At 40.8% G+C, this 21,469-nt stretch overlaps 2 protein-coding genes across 3 annotated transcripts in view; one reads left to right on the forward strand and one right to left on the reverse strand.

The window, feature by feature from the left end:
- The window catches only part of LOC149317893 (26S proteasome non-ATPase regulatory subunit 1), a 141,296-nt gene that overhangs the window by 56,759 nt on the left and 63,068 nt on the right, over nt 1–21,469 (reverse strand). The window lies entirely within an intron of this gene.
- On the forward strand, nt 1,716–15,647 carry LOC149317894 (5-hydroxytryptamine receptor 2B-like). The gene is made up of 3 exons (XM_089507489.1): nt 1,716–2,100; nt 12,219–12,419; nt 14,550–15,647. Exons 1-3 carry the CDS (start codon nt 1,815–1,817, stop codon nt 15,440–15,442), a joined length of 1,380 nt encoding a protein of 459 aa, XP_089363615.1. The 5' UTR covers nt 1,716–1,814; the 3' UTR covers nt 15,443–15,647.

The raw sequence follows: 21,469 nt of genomic DNA on the forward strand, positions 1-21,469 counted from the left end.
TGCTGACTCCCTAGCTTTAGGGAAGGATTAAAATCCTTCCGATACAACTCAAGAGCAGCTTGTGCCTGACTTTATAAGGAACAAGGAATTATTACATGGTCCAGTAAGAAGAATGGTCATTTGCTGGTTCAGTCCATTTAGAGTTAGGGACATAGACTGTGTGCTACAGGCTTGGAACATTGGATGGAAAAAATAGTGGGAAACAACCTTTTGTGGCTCTTTTCCAGACGCAAAAAACAAAAAGGAGTGGGGGAGAGAATCTCAGCTCATTTGTTGCTTCGCTTTTAGGCGCTGCAGCTGGATGCGCTGGAAAGAGTCAATCAACAGATGATGCCGGCAGACTGCAAGTTTAGGTAACAAATGAACACAGAAGACGCTGCACAGAAGGAGAGATGTAGAGGAAGGGCTGAGGAATACCCAGGAGACTTGTTAAGTATGTAAAAATTACTGGAAGAATCAACAGCGGCAGGACAGAAGGACGGAAGCACCGGATTAAAGTCATTTTCCTCTTCTACTTGACAACAAAAAAGACATCAAGGGCTTAATCTCAAAGTGAATCTCACTGTGTTGGAAATTCAGTTGTGAAAGTGCGTGGCTGGCTGTCTTTGAAAAAAGCAATGCAGGAAGACATAAGAAAAATGTGACAAATCAAGAACACAGACTCTTTGGAGAAACCGATCCAGTTCACCTAGGAAGAGAATACTTCCAAAAATCCCCAATTGAGCAAAAATAAAGTCACGGTAAGATACTGTTCCATCCAAACAACTAAAAGTATAACTATTGTTCTGAGGTTACAAGAAGTGTAACATGCCATGTGTATGGGAAGGTGATTATCGGAATAAACAAATACAAAGGCAGGAGTAAAAGAATTGATTTTTATGCATCTGTCTTTGAGAGGGAAGGAAATGATCAGTTTCCCCTAAATTCAGTGCTACCATGAGCTAAAGTCAATAGTTCAAGAATTTACAAACCTAAAATCTAGTCTGAGATTATTATACTTTCGGATTTGATTAAAGTGAATTCCAGACAGTTCCAGGCTATAAGCCTAGCTACAAATACCAGGGAAAAGTTGGACTGAATTTAAGGGGAGTTCTTTCTGAGCAGACTTGCAAAGTTATGGCTTAACTATTAAAATTATTTGGATGTATATTTTAGATACTATCTATCTTTCCACTTAAAGAGCAGGGAAACATAAACTGACAAGTATCTAGATCAACCGGCCAATTGCAATTCATTTGAAAAATTGAATTCTATAGTTCTATAATTCTATAGAAAAGAACATTTTATCTTTAGATAAAAATAAGAGGAATATGATATTTTTAAAATTTATTCTCCTTTCCCTCTTGATTTCAAGTTTGTTTTTTTGCAACAACATAGATTGTATTTTACCAACAATATATATAAATGTCCACTATAAACCAGCATCCATGTTCAATGTAATAATTCTTGCATGTCAACTTAAAAATTTGTATGTTTACCATTTTGTTATCTAGGGGGAATTTTCAGCACAAGTTCTTGGAATGCCAATGTATGAAAAAACCAGGAGCTAATCTGCTGGACCACTCAACTGCTATTCAGTGTTTAAACTCTTCTCTTTCAAGAACATCCTGATCATTAGAATCTATAATTAGCGATGGACGCAAGTCGGCATGCTCATTTTTAAATTCATGAGCATCCAAGGAAGGAATAGGATAGAAAACTGTGGAAATGTGTGACCAGAGCAGGAACTGTTGCAGTAACAGATTAGCAGTTTACAATGCTGATATTTCACCAGGTCTGTACTAGGAGGGAGAAGAAAACCTAGACTTTGTAAAATGTCCGAACAACACACAATCTCAGAACACGTGTCAATGGATTGCAAAATGAACACGTCAGACTATGGATCTGGGCAACCAGACTATGGCACATTGCGTTGGGCAGCTCTGCTCACCCTAATGGTCATCATACCCACCATCGGAGGAAATATTCTGGTTATACTGGCTGTATCGCTGGAGAAAAAGCTTCAATACGCCACCAATTACTTCCTCATGTCTCTGGCAGTGGCTGACCTGCTGGTTGGATTGTTTGTGATGCCACTGGCCCTTTCGACGATACTGTCTGGTAAGTGTTGGGCTCTAGTTCTCTAAAGAAACAATGCATGCATACATTTTAATGCACTGACACGGTTCAGAGTTCTCCTGACACTTCCTTTCCCTTTGCAACATGGAAACTTAAGCATCCACTGACTCCTCACTCCCTGATCAATACACAAAAACAGAAAACACAGAGAGGGAAATACAAAACACCACTCTGAAATAGCCCTCCACTTGGCAGAGGCTCTCTGCTCCTGCTACACGCAGCTGTTACAGTTTTCGAATCTGAAGAAAAACACACCCAATTCCTATAAAGCCAAGGCAAGGGGTCCATAATATACGCAAACCAGATGCGAATTCTCCATGGTCGCCAATAAGAGGCAACATTCTCACAAGCCCATCTTCCGCAGCTTTGTCACATAAGAGACTGACACTGTTGACTGATCCAACTCTGTGGGGGAAAAAGCTCATTTCAGAGCAACTGTAATTTGTTTGTTTGTTTGTTTGTTTGTTTACAGAGCAACTGTATGCAGGGTTTCCCCCATTTAACATGTTTTCTAACAAGAATTCATCAAATTGTCCTCTGATTTTAAGAAAGCTATGATTCTCATTATGTATGTGGAACTTAGTTAAAATTTCAATTGAGAATTTTCATTGTCATCTCTCTCCCTTCTTCCCCCTCCGGTTTTGCTATGTTACAAAAATCTCTGTCTTCTAAACCTATGGACCTAGAAGAAAGGGCCAAGAAACTTACACCGACAGTTGTAGGAATGGTCTCCGCAGGACATAGGAAAGTGGTGAAACCACATGTCATATTTATTAGTTTATTAGAAATATTTATGAATTGCTTTTCTATCCATGAAGACTCTGATGAACAGGGCTTTAAAGTATGGGAAGAAGCTACAGTTTCAACCTTTAGTGAAGGTGAATTATCATTGGTCTGAAACAGCAAAACACACATACACACTATAGCAGCATCAGCAGCAGCAGCAGTAGTGATGCTGATGCTGCATTTCTGTGATGGCTACACTACTTCAAAAAGCACTAGCACTGTTCATGTGAATCTACTCCTCCGTCTTGTTTCTAGTTTGGAACAAAGAATTCCATATTCTGCCTGTTTCAAGAAACCTGGCCAAAATGACAAGAATTTATTCCAAACACCAGACATTGTATTTCCGGCTATACAATTTACAATGTTCTGAAAAACTGAGAAAATTCATTGAACAGTACTAAATATATTAGTCACGTGTCAAAAATTGCACTGGAGGATTAGTTGCAGTCTTGGAGTAGTGCCTAGGGAAAAGCAGCCCTAATGATAAAATTCTGGGAAGCCTGTATCCTGGCATTAGATACTTAGGTCCAAACACACAATCTGTGACAATAGGTTCACAAGATAATGTTCAAAAGTGGGTCAAACCCCATGAATGGATATAAAATTCACTTTAATAAAATTCATAATTGAAGGCAGAGACTCTCATGTGAAGAGATGGTTAAGAGGTGATATGACAGCCCTGTTTAAATATTTGAAGGGGTGTCACATGGACCAATGGATGCAAGTTCCAGGAAAAGAGATTCCACCTCAACATTAGGAAGGACTTCCTGACAGTAAGAACTGTTTGACAGTGGAACACACTCCTTCGGAGAGCAGTGGAGTCTCCTTCTTTAGAGGTCTTTAAACAGAGGCTGGATGGCCATCTGTCAGGGATGCTTTGACTGAGAGTTCCTGCATGGCAGAATGGGGCTGGACTGGATGGCCCTTGGGTCTCTTCCCACTCTATGATTCTATGATTCTTATTGTGTAAGCTGCTCTGGGATACTTTTGGCTATAAACAGGCATACATGCTTCAAGTAAATAAGTGTTTATTTATTTACTCATATGTTTATATCTTGCTCTGCACTGGGGGATTTCAGGGTGCAGTACAGATCAAATAAACATCTGAAAACAATCCCAGATTAAAACAATAAATTAGCTTGTTTAGGAGAAAATGGCTTAAACATGACAACAAGCTAAGTATCTTTAAAACATCCTTGAAAGCTACAATGATTAAAAACCAAGTAAATTTACATTTAAAGTAATTAAAGGCCCAAATGTTTTAACAATAATAATAAAAAACCTACCCTGTAGCACTGGAAAAACAAAACAAAACAAAAACCAACACTGGTAGCAACCAGACCTTCAAGGGGATGACATCCCACAGTTGGGATGCAACAGCCAAGAAGCTCCTCTCCCATGTCCTCCTGCCCCCCATGATGGGACATAGAGGAGGGAGCTTCCTGCAGACCTCAGTCCTTGGGCAGGTAGGCAGACAGGCAAATACAGCTGGCCTCTTGTACCCACATATTCTGCATCCATAGATTCAACCAACCATTCGCACACAAACATTTCCAAAAGCAACACTTGATTTTGCTGTTTTATACAAGGCATGCCATTTTGCTTTGTTGTTGTTAACCACTTTTGGGTCTATCTTGACCATGGCCTATGTCGCTGTATATAATGGGACTTGAAAATCCAGAAATTTTAGTATTTGTGGTGGATCCTGGAGACAAACTGATGGCCTACTATAGTAGATATAGTTCAGTGGAAAGAAAGCAAATGATATACTATGATCCCTAACATTCCAGTTAGGGCATTCAGGGTAATAACAACTCTGTACAACGTGCTTTACACAGACTATCTTGCTGTTATCCTAGCAACAGCCCTCTAAAATAGGACCTTGTGGCCCACACATCTGCAGATGGTGGTGGTGGGACTAAGAGAAGGTGGCCAACCCAGAGGAAATATTTACATCAGGGATCTTCTTGATTTGTAACAGAATTTCTTTAAGTTATGATGGTAACCAAGGAAGAGATTGCGGCCACAGGCATGTTTGCACCTGAGAGGACAGACAGTGAGCTCTTAAGCACTATGATGAAGTAACAGAAATAAATTCTGCCTAAAATGGGTGGTTACTGCCATTTCTTCTTTTGCTACCAGTACAGCTGGGATGAATGGATATGTCTGTACTCTGGTATCTGACTTGAACAAGGCATCCATACAGGGGCACTTGGTTACGATGATGTGACCTGTCTCCACAATCCCGCTAAACATGACTTAGGCATCCCCTAAGACAGTGATTTCCAAGCTTGGGGCCCCAGATGTTGTCGGGACTAAGATGTCGGTCCCATGTTGGCCATTTTGACGGAGGATGAACAAAGATGAAGTCCAACAATATCTTGGAACCCAGGAATGGACCACCTGCAACACCAGCTATGAGACAAGAGCATGCTCTTTCTACATATTTCCTGGAAGGCTGTTTCCCTATTCAGTTTCCATTGGATTATTTGAGAAATGCTGCAATGTTACACTCATAAACTGAGAGTTGAGGAGGCTGGGGAAGGACCACACAAAAGTGTTTCTGATCGCAGCAAAAAAGTGGCAGATCTTCTAACTAATTTGAGCCTTATTTATGCCTGGCATTTCTCTCTTTCTAGTCTCTAGTTTTCTTTTATTATTACTACATAATCTGCCCATTAATCTCAAGCTAAAGTTGTTGCAATCAAATCATAAAGACACACACATGAGGAATCTTAATTTTAAAAGCTATCTTTTCATTTTGCAGGAAGTTTATATGGGGGAGGGGGGATGTTAGAAATAAAAATTTAAAAGGTATGGTGAAGCTATTTCCGGGCACTTTGAAAACCTCACCAACATAAGAGCTGAATGCGCTTCCATCTTTCTATTTCCCCCCTTTTTTTGGCCTCTGTAGGAACAGTTTGAAGGGAAAGCATTTACACTCGGAGCAAAAAGCCTGGAGTTAGTGGACAGAAGAAAGAACTAGTAATCTCTTAAAAATTCATTAGCCAGATAAATGTATAAATAAAGTGTCATCAGTGCCAAAATCAGCCAATTATGCCCTTTGAAGACTTCACAATTGTTTCCAGAATTGTATAGTATCTTGACACACAATACAAATACTATTTTCTTTGATTTCTGACAGCTATTTATGTGGTGGATCTAAGAAAGGAAATGTATGAACTGTTTGAAACAAGGCCATCTTAAATTTTTATGCTTCCTGAGAGTGATCTGTTGAACTAGTTTGTGCGACTCTGGGGTTCAGTGATTTCCAAATTGCTGGTATACAGTGGACCCTTGTTATACGCTGGAGTTTGCTTCCAAGATCCCCCGTGTATAACAAAATCCGTGTATGCTCAAGTCCCATTAAATATAATGGCAGAGCAAAATGGTGTCCCTTATAAAAAATGGAAAATCAAGGTAAATTTATACTTTTTTGGAACATTTTCAAACCGTGTATGCTTAAATCCGTGTATAAGAAGGGCCGACTGTACTTTCTAAATGCGAAAACTAGTAAATGGGCAGTGTATTTCTGCAAAAGACAGCTTGCTGACTCCACATGGCAAGCTAGAGACCATTTCACTCTACACATTTATAGCACTATGATTCCACTTTAACTATCATGGTTGCATCTCATAGAATCCTAGGATTTGCAATTTAGAGAGGGATATTTGGTGACCAAACTACAAACTTCAGGATTCTAGATGATGTAGTGATGTCAATTAAAGTAGAATCACACTGCCATGACTGTGCAGTGTGAAGGGGTTGACCAACTTCAGACTTCAGGGATTTACACTGGCCCTATACAGACAGGCCAAAATAAAGCTGCTTTAGGTCACTTTGGAGGTATGGTGTTTCAATGATGCATGCATCCTAAGAGTCTGGAAGCTGCACCAAAGCTGCACTCCATTCCTTAAGACTGGAGTGTGGCTTTTGTATGGCTTCTGGACTCTTAGGACACATGTATCATTTAAACAGCATACTTGCAAAGTGACTCGAAGCAGCTTTATTTTGGCTTGTCTGTATCAGGCCACTGTGTTTTATTGGAAGCAATAGATCGACCATCCATAAACTGGTCTAAAACAAATACACTTAGAAAAAAATGATTCTAAGCCCACAAATTTTGAATGCCAGAACCGAATGAAGCTCACTGTGGTTCCACACAAAAAATGACTACTGGCCACTTCAAACTTCCCCCATTTTAGTAGAACAGTTTAGGCAAGACAAAAGTCATTTTGTTGCTGCTGCAGTAGTAAAATAGCCACAGTCTGAAATCCTTTCTGATCAAATTCAAGCTGCTCAGAGGTCCACCAGTACATCTAAACACCATCCACTGCAGCTTTGGCATGTACTTTCCTTAGATACAGCAGCAGTGTCCAATTGAAAAGGTCAATGCTCCAACACATATCCTAAAATATGCTCAAAATTTCTTTGCAAAGCACAGGGGGCCAACACTTAGAGGATCATCAGCAAACAAGGTAATCTAGATGGCATGATCTGATTCAGAAAACTTGAAAGCCAATGATTTAGGCCACTGACAAATGGAGCTTCAGAAACTCACCGTGGCACTTTAAGGACCAGAACAGACAGGCAGGAAAAAGTGGCTTGATGCTGGGTTTTCTGAAAGCAGCTTGAAACCCCAATGTCCATACAGCCCACTTCGAAGGTGGGTCAAACACCATTCCACAAGATGCTGAGCTGCATGTATGGTTATTTTATTTTTGTCACCTTCCTATCATGCATGCAAACTACTGCACAAACACATCACCTGCAACCTCCAATTATCTCTCCCTCTTCTCATCCAGATGCCATTCCAATGGATGCCAGAGTGTATGGTCAGCCAGACAGTCACACATGTGATGCACTGCCTGTATAGTGCATCAGTGTGCCAAGTGATACATTGGCAAAGCACAGTTATGGAGGGGCCCCATACATGCCTCCTTCACTCCATGCCCCCTCCCACTGGCCCGTCTGATTTGTGTATGCTGTAATTACATCCATTGCATTTTTGGCCATTGCGTTTTTGCTTTACCGCCTTGAGTAACACAGCTTCTTTTTGCTCCAGTTTTTAGCCCCGGAGTGCAGCTTCATTCCACTTTCCACCCAGTTTCGCCTATGCATTGTCTAAGCAGCAGGCTTCAACGTGGTTAAAAGCTGCTTTATTTGGCTGGTGCGGATGGTCCCTTAAATATTTTCATAGAAAAGTGTCAGAAGTTAACCCACCATCATAGGAATTGTTGCTGAGTTTCTTCACATTTTGATTCCAAACTACAACAGTGTGCTTATAGGAGACATCGACGTTTAGAGAGAAAGAGCGGTGTGTCCACACACTTGTATAAATGCATGTGGATTTTGCAGTATGAAAATCTAACCCAATTGGGAACGATTAGCAAAATTGTGTAGTCTTCCACACTAATAATCTCAATGCCCATTTAAGCCAAGGTTCAGCAATAATGCAGCCAAGATGTGGCTATTATAACTCAGGCTCTCTCTTAACCATGATTTATTTAACATTTGCAAATTCTAATGACTCCTCTGGTTTAGGTCTAGTTAACAGTGCTACTGAAGTTACATTTTTCAAGCAAGATTCTTAGATGCTTTCTCCAGGCACCAGGGACTGTCCTAGCCAGGGGATTCTGAGATTATAATCCAAAAAAGTAACTTTTCCAAGCACTAATTTGATCACAGAAGGTGCTGAGGGTGGTTTACATGCACAGTCAAAGTGAGATTTGATTTGGAGACCTCAAGGTCTGTAGTTCAGCCTTGGATTCTTCCACATTGTCTCACTATTGCTTCCAGCAGTGTCTCAGTCTTCTGTGGGAAGCTCGTTTTTACTCCTACTTCACTGGGGTGGGATGGGACAGAAATAGATTAATCCAACTAATGCCACAATTGGTCAGCCAAGATGAAATTTGTACTGAATAACATCCAGCATCTTATTCAGTTAAGCACAAAACAATAAAACATGTACACTTAACATTTTAGATAGCAGTCTTAATGTTGCACAGTAAAATATAGTGCAAAAAATAAGGAAATGCAAAACTTTGGCAACAGGGGGTGGGAAGGGGGAAACTAATGCAAGAGCATAAGAAGGTCCCTTTTGCTGCTGGGCATGAATCCCCCTCCTCAAAGGGATTAGACAGCATCTAAGGAGCACTGTATAAAGTGGAGGAAACACTGCATCATTCATTGGAGATCCAGCTAACCACTAGCCATCCTCCTCTTAACATGAAAAGCATACACCTGCACACAAAAAGGCCACACATTACTTGGTTTCAACAACTTTACTTTAAAGCATAGGAAAAATGCTGGCTTTGCTTGATCGAATCCTAGGGTTTCAAACATACCCATTTAATTGGTTATTTGAAGCCTTTATTTCTTCTGGCAAGGCTGCGTTCTGGGAAGGAGAAGTTTTAAAAATCTAATAAATTCGAGAAAGGCTTTTAAAGGGTTGTTCAGCAGCTCACCATCTATTCAACTCTTTCTATTTCAGTCCAAATGCTGTCAATTCTTTTTTTAAAAAAAACCCTAGGGCTTTTTTAAAAACTAATACCCACTATAACAGAACTGGGTGACAGCATGTTGTAGTGGCATGAACAATGGGCTACAACTTTGGAGATCAGGGTTCAATTCCTGGTTCAACCATGGAAACCCAATGGGTGACCTTAGTTGAGCCACATACTCTCAGCCCCAGAAAACCCCATAATACAGTTATCATAAATGAGAAGCAACATGAAGGTACACAACAAATCACAGAACTGACTTGACCTGGGTGTGTGTGTGTGTGTCAACCAAGCTCTTGTCTTTATGACTGCTAAGAGCCAACATGAGAAACAGTCACCACGGGGGACTGTGTTGGACTCACAGGCCACCCAATTGGTATACTGTAGATACTTTGCACTAAGTTGGTGTAAATACTTTGGCTTAGGTGACGGCAACAGAAGAAAGATGGATCAGGCCCAGCACTGGGTGGGCCATGTGGCCATGAAGCCATTGGAGAAATAGAGCCAGTAAATTTTGTGTCTTTCCTTACCACCACTGTGGAAAATGTGCAATGGCTAGAATATTGTAGGAATGGGATTACAGACAGAGACGGCAAAAAACCTCACCAGTAGGACCAGTAATGTGGTGCTATTATCAGCACCATGGGCCCTGTACAATCTCTCTATAGAAATTTCATAACCAGTGTACAGAAGGGTAAAATATCTTTGCATCGTTCTATACTTCTCAACATGCAAATCAGGGGGGCGAAAAGATGGATTGCAGAGTTTCAAATTGCTGGTATAGTTGAATATTTTCATGTGAAAACAAAACAATAGCAGTTCTCTGCGTACAAGAACTTTTGCACGAAAGTGAGAATGCTGAAACATGTAGCCCTCCATTTGTAGTCTTAAGTCCGGAAATAAACATACAATCTTAAAGTTTATTAACAACTATTTCCCCATGGACAAGCAATAGGGAACCTTTGACAACCTGGTATCCATCGGATGCACTGGACTAAAACTGTCATAATCTGACAGTGATGACAATTATTATAATGATGATGGTTATTTATTTATTTATTTATATCTTGCCTTTCTCCCAAAACTGGGACACATTGTTTTAAAAAGAACAATGCCAACATACAAAAAGTGAATGTTAAAGTGGAATTAAACTATTCACATTATTAAAATGATTTAAAATTACACTGTAAATAGATAAAATGTAATTAAAAGATAAAGAGCAATTAAAACGGTTCAGTTTAAAACAACACAGCACCCTCAGCCCATTCCTTTAAAACTTTATCTTTTAAAAGACTTTCAAGAATAAAAGTAATCCTAGTATGGCAAATGTTTTAAAACAGATTCTATACTTCTGTTTGCATTTTGCAATTAGGAACAGAGTGTACAGGGCAGTGGTTTAAAAACAGGGTTCCCACAACACCAGAGAAGTCCTCTGCCTCCATTCTGGATACAGCTGATATGTCTGAGAAGCTGGCTTTTCCATAATAATAAGCAGGAATATAACATTGTTTCTAGTTAAATAAACCAAATGTATGTCTTTTGTCTTTGTGATCAATGTCATAATGCTGTTTTGACACAAGAGAGAAAGACTAACTTTCTGTTCCTTTTGAGAGCCATATTCCTTCAGAGGGCAAGATGGAGCTATATCTTGAGGGTAGGATGGATCAGAACCAGCACCAGGTGCATCCAGAGCCAATCCTACCACCTCCTTCTCTTAGGATCTCCCTCCCAATGTACACTGTTTTTCTCTCTCTCTTCCCTTCCTCCATCCAATCAGACACACTGTTTACACACACGGACAAGGACACAAACACACAGAGCCATACCCCCACCAGATACATAGTTTTTCATCCATCCATTCTCCCTCCCTCTCTTTCTCTCTCTCATATACACACAACAACACTAGATATATATTTTCCATCCATCCTCCCTCCCTCTTTGACACACACACAGAGCACCATACCTCCACCTGATATATATTTTTCCATCCATCCATCCATCCATCCATCCATCCTCTCCCATCTCTCTCTCTCACACAGCTATACCTCCATCTGATATATATTTTCCACCATCCATCCATCCATCCCTTTCTCTTTCACACACAGTGCCATACCTCCATCAGATCCACCCATCCTCTCCCCCCCCCCACACACACACTTTGTTTTCATGTACACAATCACATCAATGCCCACTTCACCCTGCTCCAGCATTAGAGTTTCACCGTTGAAATGCCAAGAGGCCATAGCTCAGTATCTTTTAAACACACCCTGCAGCATGTGTATTATACACTATACGAGTTCCTACTGCTGTCACTACATCTGGTACACTGCATCAACAGAGACCAGTGGAACGATCTTCATGTATCTCAAAATGTAGGGATGCAAGCAACTCATTGCTTTTGTTCCAAAAAAAGAGGGGTGGAATAAGCCTAAGACAGCAACTTGGAATGGATGCCTCTGGAACACCTTGTCCCATTTTAGGGCAGAGAGCTGACAAGGAGAGAAAAGGGAATGGCTCGTGTGTCTTCCTATTTTTACAAATGTCTTTCAGAATAGCTTTTTAAAACTGCTGTCAGATGAATGGGGAGGTTACATCCTCCATTTCATTGAACTAATCATTTTTAGCTGTACTTTGTTTTAATTTGTTGCAGTCTGCCTTGAGCACTGCACTGTAAGAAAAGTGAGGTATAAATGAAACAAATAAAATGAATGGATTAACTCCTATAGCCCTAGGAAAAGAGGTTTCAGCTGAAGGCACCTTCTGCCCCCAAACTCCAAGGGAAGACTCTAACCCTCTGTCGTTTTCTTTTAGAGACACGATGGCCTCTTCCACGGGACTTGTGCCCTGTCTGGCTGTTTCTCGATGTCCTCTTTTCCACGGCATCCATCATGCATCTCTGTGCCATCTCACTGGACCGTTACATTGCCATCAAAAAGCCCATCCAAGCCAGTCAGTACAACTCGCGGGCTACAACCCTCATCAAAATAACAGTGGTGTGGTTGATCTCAATAGGTACGTGGCAACCATCTAAGGGGCAGTATATTTTTCCCTTGCTACATGGGTTGAATGGTGGTGGTGGTGGTGAAGCAATAATGTGCAAAATAAAAGCAGCCTAGAAAGTGTGAGCCAGCCCCTGGTTCAGTTCCTCAGGTTACGTCCAAGCTCTTCATTCCAGAAGCCAAAGCTAGAGCTCTGAACTAGATCCAGAGCCTTAAGCAGAACAGGCAGGAGGCCACACGCTCTGTATTTACAAAATTTCACACTATCTGTCTAAAGGGCTCCTGTTGCACAGCTTACATTTCTTTTCCTGCCTAAAGAAGGTTCAAACCCCAGATCGCACACATGCCTAGATGGTGCCCCTAAGGCAAGCCTCAAGCCAACCAGTTTGTGAAAGAAACATCTGACACCTTGAGAAAAACAGATGAAAGCGTGAAAACCCAGCTAAGTTTGCGGAAAACCGTGTAATATATTTCAGCTGTAAAAGCTGGGTTTCTAGGACAAAATCCACAAACTCCCAAGCCCAAGAAGATAGAATTTCAGCTTCCTATGCTAGTTAATGCTCTCGGCCCAGCAAGCATCCCTTTTCTAACATGTAGGAATCAGACACTGCCTTCAACACTTCTGATTTGAAAATGGAGTGAATTATGGAAAGTGAACGCCCACAATACCAAACAGGGAAAAAAGGACAATGGAGAATGGGTTGGGAGAACTGGGAAATGTTGCTGTTAAGAGAGGTAAAGAGAGATGAGAAACCGTGAGCGTGTTACCGAACGTACACAAAGCAAACGGGTCCAATAATAAATGAGGTGCAAATGAATGGTTTATATTATGCTTCTCTGTGAGTTTTGAACTCTCTGCAGATGGCACACTGCCCACCGTTAATGTCTAGAGGGTTTTAGCACAAAATGTAAACTCCAGACAAGAGAACAAATGAGGGGATGGGAGGAACCGAATCAGTGATTCCAAACTGCTAGCTAGGAACAGCGATGAAGCAAGCACAATAGATTAATTGTACAGTAAACCACACAGAATATGTTTAAAGCAATGTCAAGAATAAAAATAACTCGCAGATCAGTTACACAGCAGACAATGGAAAGGTGGGAAAGGATGCATCCTTTCTGGCCACTGACTACACCCATGATAAAAACACTACTTCCTATATGAGTCAATTCATGAGCTCCTCTGGCAATCAGAGGAAACAATAGGCCACTTTTGAAGGCAAAGAAAGGAAATAGATAAGAGGCAGAACTCTTTGAAAATTGCTTTCTTTAGTGGCATAAATCAAGCACTCCTCATGTTATCATTTATTAAATGTACTCAGTCTCTGAACTGCATCTTCCCTTAGGGTTCAGGGTACTTTAAAAACTGTCTGGAAGATAAATCAGTGAGTGCTGGATTAGAGAGAACATTAGTCTGATACAGCAGGGCTCTTCTTATGCTCTTTTCAGGGCTGTTCCAAGTCCAGTTCAATAAGTTTCTGATTACTAGGTTCTGGGGACTCACAGAAAGATGTTGTGTTCAACTTCTAGTGGTGGGCTTCTCTGAGGCATCCAGAGATTGGAGGAGTTACTTTTTTGGACTACACTGCCCAGAACTCCCCAGCTGGTGTGTCTGAAAAGTGTTCATAGCTAGGTAGTGAAAGCTTTTGATCAGTGCCAGTCCAAGAGGATTCCCAGATAATGTTGTGCTTATAAAACCACCGATCTTTTATTTAAAATACCCGTTCCAATATTTAGAATCCAACATCAATATTGTATGCTCTGAGACTTTAAAATCTAATACTTACAGGGATTTTTTTTTACCCCCAACAACTAACTAAACTTCTTGAGGTAGTTTATAATACATTTAGAATCTACTAAAACAGAACAGTTCTTAGGAAGGAGCAATACAAATCCATCCTCCTAACAGACCTCAGATGTTCCAGATGCTATTTCTGAATTTTTTGACACAATATAGATCCCAGCAGAAATAGCTGCTGAACTAGCAGCCAACTGTGAGCTCTTTACGAGATTTGGCTTCTTCACTGGGCAACCATTGCTGCCTTCTAGACCACTAGAAGCCAAGATGTAGATGTAAAGTCTAATGGTCACAAGTCTCCCATTGTTCTCAGTTTTTCTTATTGGATTTCTCTTTCCCCTCCAGGTATTGCAATCCCAATCCCAATCCGTGGCATAGGAGATAGTGGTAGGAACCTTACAAAATTCACCTGTGAGTTAAAACCTGATCGTTTTAAAGATTTCATCATATACGGTTCAGTAGCTGCTTTCTTCGTTCCTCTGGCTATCATGATAGTCACTTATTTTCTCACCATCCGAGTTCTGCGCAAGAAAGCTTACTTGATCAACAAACCACCTCAGCGCCTGACCTGGAGTACGGTGTCTACAGTATTTCAGCGGGATGTAACACCTGGATCATCGCCGGAAAAAATAGCCATGCTGGATGGCACTAGGAGGGACAAGCCTGTATCTAATGGAAATGAAGAACTGCTAATGCGCAGGATGTCCACAATGGGGAAGAAATCCGTTCAGACCATCACCAATGAACAACGGGCTTCCAAAGTCTTGGGGATTGTATTCTTTCTTTTTCTGCTAATGTGGTGCCCATTCTTCATAACCAATATCACTTCTGTTCTGTGCAAATCCTGCTGCAATGAGAAACTCATCGAAACGCTCATGAAGATATTTGTTTGGATAGGGTATGTTTCATCAGGTGTGAATCCACTGGTCTACACGCTTTTCAATAAGACGTTCCGGGAGGCTTTTGGCAGATACATCACTTGCAATTACCAGCCCTCAACTCCGGGGAATCCCCTTCGGAAATGCTCTAGCAGACTCTCATTCAGAAACTCTGTGGCTGAGAACTCAAAGCTTTTTATGATGCACCACGGAATGAGAAACGGGATTAACCCAGTCATGTACCAAACCCACAGGCTTTGCAGCTCACCAATCCAGTCTTCGTCAGCCATCCTGTTGGATACACTTCTACTTACAGAGAATGAGGTGGGCAAAACAGAAGAACAAGTCAGCTATGTATAGCTGGCTGAAAAAGACAAGCCACGGCATAAGCCCACCGACAAATGCTAGTATGTGTTTGTGGTTTTCATGTTATTTATACAAATCCTAACTATAATTTCAGCCATTTGTTTCCTATAGAAGAGGCGGCTTTTCTTGTTCCAGACCACCTCCATATATATTCCACTGTAACAGCAATTTAACCTGTTACAAAAAACAAAAAAACAAGTATCTGAGCACTGTACTTTATAAACGGAGGAGTTCAAATAAATTCAGCTATGACAATTCTTATGTTTCCGAAATCAGATTCCCCCAAACCCTCTCTTTCAAAAGCACAGTTCTTCAAGGTAATCCCTATTCAGCGTTGAAGGCAAATGAAGAAACAATCAGGACAAATAAAATACTTCTTCACACAATGTGTAGTTAAACTATAGAACTTCGTGCCACTTGTTATAGCAATAGTTGCCAAATTGGCTCTGAAAGGGGACTTGATAAATCCATCCATGGCAACTAGTCAGGATGACTATATGTCACCTCTGGTACCAGAAACAATATGATTTTGTGTATCAGTTGCTGGAAGCATAAAGGAGAGTGGAGATGCACTCATGCCTTAATGGTAGGTTGCCAGAAGGGCAAGGGTTTGGTCATTGTGTGAACAGAATTTTGGACTAGGTAGGTCTATGTTCTTATGATATAAACAAGCCCACTCTTATATACTCACTTTTGTTGAATTACCAAAGCCTTTATACACGTACGCTTAATCTTAGTACAGTGCGCCCTTGCTTTACACGGGGGATCCATTCCGGACTCCCCTGCATAAAGCCAATTCCGCACCTGCTGAAGCCCCATTTAAATGAATGGGGCTTGTGCATGCGGTGGCGTGCCATGGGCACGGGTTCCATTACTCCCAATGGGATGTGCCGTCCCTTCCTCCCCGTGCGGCTTTCAGCGTATGTACAGGCATACCTCAGTTAACAAAATCAACGTGCTCCTAAGCATGACTTCTTTAACATAACATTTTGTATCAGAGGGAGAAGCAACATGGAAAGAATAGAGATAGATTCCTACACCACCAAAAAAAATATCACTTCAAGATGTTTTAGCAAACCTTTGAATCAAAACCGACATGTTTGCCCAAAATAACAAAACAGGTCAAACTGACTAAATGAAAACAATTTGAACCTTCTGCAAACCACTTGAAGGGTTTTTCCAAAATACATCCATTCCATGGATGATGACTTGTTCTTTCACCAGCCTACACTTTCCATTTTGGAGACCAAATATACAGATCTATGGTTGCTGTAATATGTTGCGAGTAGCTGATGAGGCAAGTTTATATCTGTTTTCACCTTTCTGCTGTTCATGCATTTTCAGTAAGGATTCTGCAGGCAGCTGCTGCTTACCTTGTCTGTTGTAGGCAGGCACACGCAGCTACAGGAGAGCTAAAGTAGTATTCAGCTCAAGTTTTATTGCACTGCTTACTACAGACACACCAGTGTAACTCCACACCATAAATATGTGTTCTTCCAGCCCTCTTTCCCCAGCTTTCCAAAGCTGATGCTCCCTACAAAAAACTTCAAGCTAAGGAGAGAATGAGGTGGAAAGGGAGCTGAGCAATCATAAGATTTTGTAAAAATCTTTGGTAGAAGCTTTGTTAATTGAGATATGCCTGTAACAAAATGTACATCTTTAGACCCTTTAGGGCAATGGTTCCCAAACTTTGGTCCTCCAGATGTTTGGGACTTCAGCTCCAAGAATTCCTGACTTTGGCTAAGCTGGCTGGGGTTTCTGAGAGCTGAAGTCCAAAACATCTGGGGAGGGGGGCCAAAATTTGAGAACCACTGCTTTAGGGTCTTGATCATAATACTCCAAAAATGAACATACAGCTATTTTATAAGGGAGCAAATTCAAAATGGAGCAATTACAGCTTTCCCTTCTACTTTTGTTTTCTAAAGACACGTTTTGTTATCCTTCAAAATCTTGGTCCTAGCTCAACTATATAATACTCATTTTGAAAAGAAGCTGCTCATGGTTGTTTAATTTCTGTAGTGTATTCTGCATCCTTGTTCCTGGCCACTGATGGCCAGCTCCCTACTCCAGGAAATCCTGCCCTGACCCACTCTTCTAATATCCAAGATCACCTGTCATAAGAAGAAAGTCTTGTTAACTCAATAACATAAAAGGTCTGTTTAATCCTATGCAGGCAGAAATTGCACCTAATGTAATGTTCCTGAAAGTTCACAAGCAGAATTTGCGGTTTGGGCCATGTCTCTTAACTCCAGGCAAGGAGCCATGTTGTCAGATTGGTCTTTTAATCAAGAAAACAAAACCTTGCAGGATGTAAAATCCATCCCCTGACCACCTGATGGCAGGCAGAGCAACCAAGAGAGCTACTGGATCCTGGAGAAAACTGCAAGGGGGCTAGCTTTGCCCCTACATAAGCAGGCTCTCAAGTTCTGCATTCCAAGGACCTTTCTACACACATACACATACACAGAGCAACCTATATAAATTGTTTTAACACAAACTTTTTGAAATACAGTTAGCCCTCCAAATCCACAGATTCAAGCATCCATGGCCTGAATTTTTTTTAAAAAATATCTAAATTCCAAAAAGGAAACCATGATTTTGCCATTTTATATAAAAGGCATAATTTTAATATGCCACCACATTTAATGGGACTTGAGCAACCACAAATTTTGGTACCCATGGGGGGTCCTGGAACCAAACCACAGCAGATACCAAGGGCTCACTGCACACTGACCAACAAACAGCAGGAAAAGTCAGGATTCTACGATAAGTAGATGACATACCTGAAATGGAATGATGACCTACACCAATGGAATTACTGCTATCAGGGAATCAAGGGATAATGGTTTCCTTTCCCTACTGCAAACCCTGAAACCTGTTGCAGATAACTGTTTATGTATTTAATTAAAATGTTGTCTCTAGGAATCTCTAGCTCCTCCAGTGCAACTCTGTTGGACGTTAACCATAGAGTTGTACTGGAAGACATAGAGAAAACACTTCTCTAGCCATTTGTAGGTCCTCCAGCATAATTCTATGGTCAACCTTTGGCAGATATTGACCACCGAGTTGCACTGGAGGATCTTTGGTTTCCCAAACAGGTGTTCTCTCAGGTTAAAAAAATAGTGGTTCTTTATTTGTGGTTTTCTCACATTCATGGGGGTCCTGTGCCCCTATCCCCAGCGAATGTGGAGGACCCACTGTAAATGGCAAACAGACATAGGAGAGACAGATAGATATGCAACAAGCTTGTAGATCTGCTGGGGGAGAGAATCATGGCCAAGAGGTGACATGCATCCCCCAATCCCACCCACCCCCAAACTGCATATCATATCCTTTAGAAGACTTTGCAAAGGTCAGTGGCACTTTTATGAGCCCCCTTCCCAGTTCAATGCTTTAAAAAGCTTTTTTAAAATATCAGGAGTAAGCAGCTGGAAATCATGCTAAAGTGATCTCAATGCACTCCCCCTGTCTAGCTTCTTTTGGTGGAATGACTGGCTATCTGGGGTCTCAAAAATGCAGAGGTTAGGCCTTCTAAGGTTAGGGCTGATGTAAAATGGCCTTTGGACTCTCAAAACTTTCTCTCTCACACATACACACACACATTTTAGGTACTTTGGCACTGTTTCTGAAATTAACATCCTAGAAACACAGACAGTCAAGAACTGGAGAAGCTCAGTAGAAAAGTAGTTATTTTCTTTTTCTTTTTCCTATATAAGAGGTGTGGAGATGCAAATCCTAGCCCTAGATAATAGTTCAAGTTCACGTGATCTCTCAGATATTATATGGTTTGGAGATATGGGGTGATAATGAAATATGCATTAGAGCACCAGAAAAGGAATACATTTCTCCAGGAAGACTAGGATTGCCCCCAGGGAACGCAGCATCCATCCTTTGAGCAGAGGCTGGCTGGCCCTCAATTAAAATACTGTAAGGAAGCATATGCTACTATTGAAATTTCATAAACTTATGCAGTTATTACCAGATGAGCAGTTGGTAGCAGTGGCATGTTTTTCTTCAAGTAGAATAGAAAATCAAAGTGGCATTATTCATAAATTGTTACAAGTGTATAATTTCCACAAAGCGTTTAGGGGTTGAGTAGCAAAAAAAAAAGAGAACTAAGGGACAAGCTACTGAGGCCAAGCTGGAGAGGTTATGAAATCGTTAAATCTTCTCAAAGATACTGCCTCCCTAAAAAGGACCAATGACCTCAAAGATTTAACATTCTTCCTTGCACACTGCTCTTCTGGACTACGTTCACAGCTTATAACTTCTGACACTTCAGACAGCAGATGCAAATAATTCTGCTTCCCAATGGATATGTATCTGTAATTTGAATCAGATGGAAATATAATTCATCAGACTCTGAAATGCACCTTATAGTATAAAGCCAAAGAAAACATTCTTTGAAATGTATTTATGTGAAAAATTACAATGTGTATTTATGTAAACAATTTGTAGACAATTTGTAACCCACCGGGGAAGCTCTATCTGGAGATCCTGAGCAGAGGGTTCGATTTGAAGGTCCACAGGACCCTTTCCAAGACTTTAATTCTAGAAGATTTGCACACTTTTAAGACAGTCTGGTGCGCTTGAGATTTAATGACACTCTGGATGAAAACACTAGAAAAGATGGAAATATTTAGTGCAGGCCTTTCATAATACTGCAAGTCTAAGATCTTTATAGTGCTAGCTTTAAATTTATTTCACTGGTAAAAGAAGTTTTAATTTGTTTTTAATTTTTTTAAAAAAAATTGAAACTCAAAAAAATGTGGGAAATATATCTGGAAGTTGCCGAGACCAATGGAGAGTACAATAAAGACAATGATGAAAATACCCCAAAATAGAAGGGCTGTGATTCAAATAAAGTGCTTGGAATCTCAAAAGACTAGTAATAAATAGCCCAGTGGAAATGTGCTACTTTTCCTCTTCGTCTCTTCTACAGAGGATGTCACAAACATCTTATCAGCTCTCTCAAATTTCAAAAAGTTTTGCACATGGCATTTGGGAGTGGAGAAGGGATTATTAGTTGATATTTGCATGCTGGTGGTGCCATCCTCTTAAAGAGCTGCGTGATACTTAATCACCAGTTAGTGAATGATTAAAGAACTTGTACAAATAAACCAGCTCTCTATCCTGTATATCTCTACAGTTAAGTAAACATTTGTCCTGCGCACAGACTGCCACAAAAGAAGCTATCCATATTGACATTCTTCAGGTTTTCAAATGCTTCGCGACTGGACGGTACTCACAAAAATCCAATCCAAAGGCCAACCAACTGTAGCCTATTGAAACTGTGCCTGGCTCCACCTTAATGAACTGAGATGAGGGCCATGCTGTGGAGAAATTATTCCTGCAGAGTCATTCTTTCCAATTCCTTTGGCACAGCCGAGATATTTCTGCAATGCTGCAACTTAACTTTCTGCAGTGTTGAGTCAACAGTGTGATGTGGCAGCTAACAAGGCCAATGCGATTTTAGGCTGCATCAATAGAAGTATAGTGTCTAGATCAAGAGAAGTAATAGTGCCGCTATGTTCTGCTTTGGTCAGGCCTCACCTGGAATACTGTGTCCAGTTCTGGGCACCACAATTTAAAAAGGACATGGAGAAACTGGAGCCTGTCATAAGGAGAACAACTAAAATGGTGAAGGGTCTGGAAACCATGTCCTATGAGGAACGACTTAGGGAGCTGGGGATGTTTAGTCTGGAGAAGAGAAGGTTAAGAGGTGATATGAAAGCCCTGTTTAAGTATTTGAAGGGGTGTCACAATGAGGATGGAGCAAACTTATTTTCTGCTGCTCCAGAGAATAGGACCTGGACCAATGGATAATAATAATAATAATAATAATAATAATAATAATAATAATAATAGGTTTTATTTATATACTGCCCAATCACTGGGAATCCGAGCGGTTTACAATAGAGGGGATAACAGACAGTTCCCTGCCCACAGGCTTACAATCTAAAAGACACGACACAAAAGGAGAAGGGAATGGTGAGGGAGGGAGGGAATCAGGTCCAGCAT

The sequence above is a fragment of the Sceloporus occidentalis genome, unplaced genomic scaffold, assembly GCF_023333645.1.
Source record: "Sceloporus occidentalis isolate IW3139 unplaced genomic scaffold, rSceOcc1.0.p SCAF_2, whole genome shotgun sequence".
Taxonomy (NCBI): Eukaryota; Metazoa; Chordata; class Lepidosauria; order Squamata; family Phrynosomatidae; genus Sceloporus; species Sceloporus occidentalis.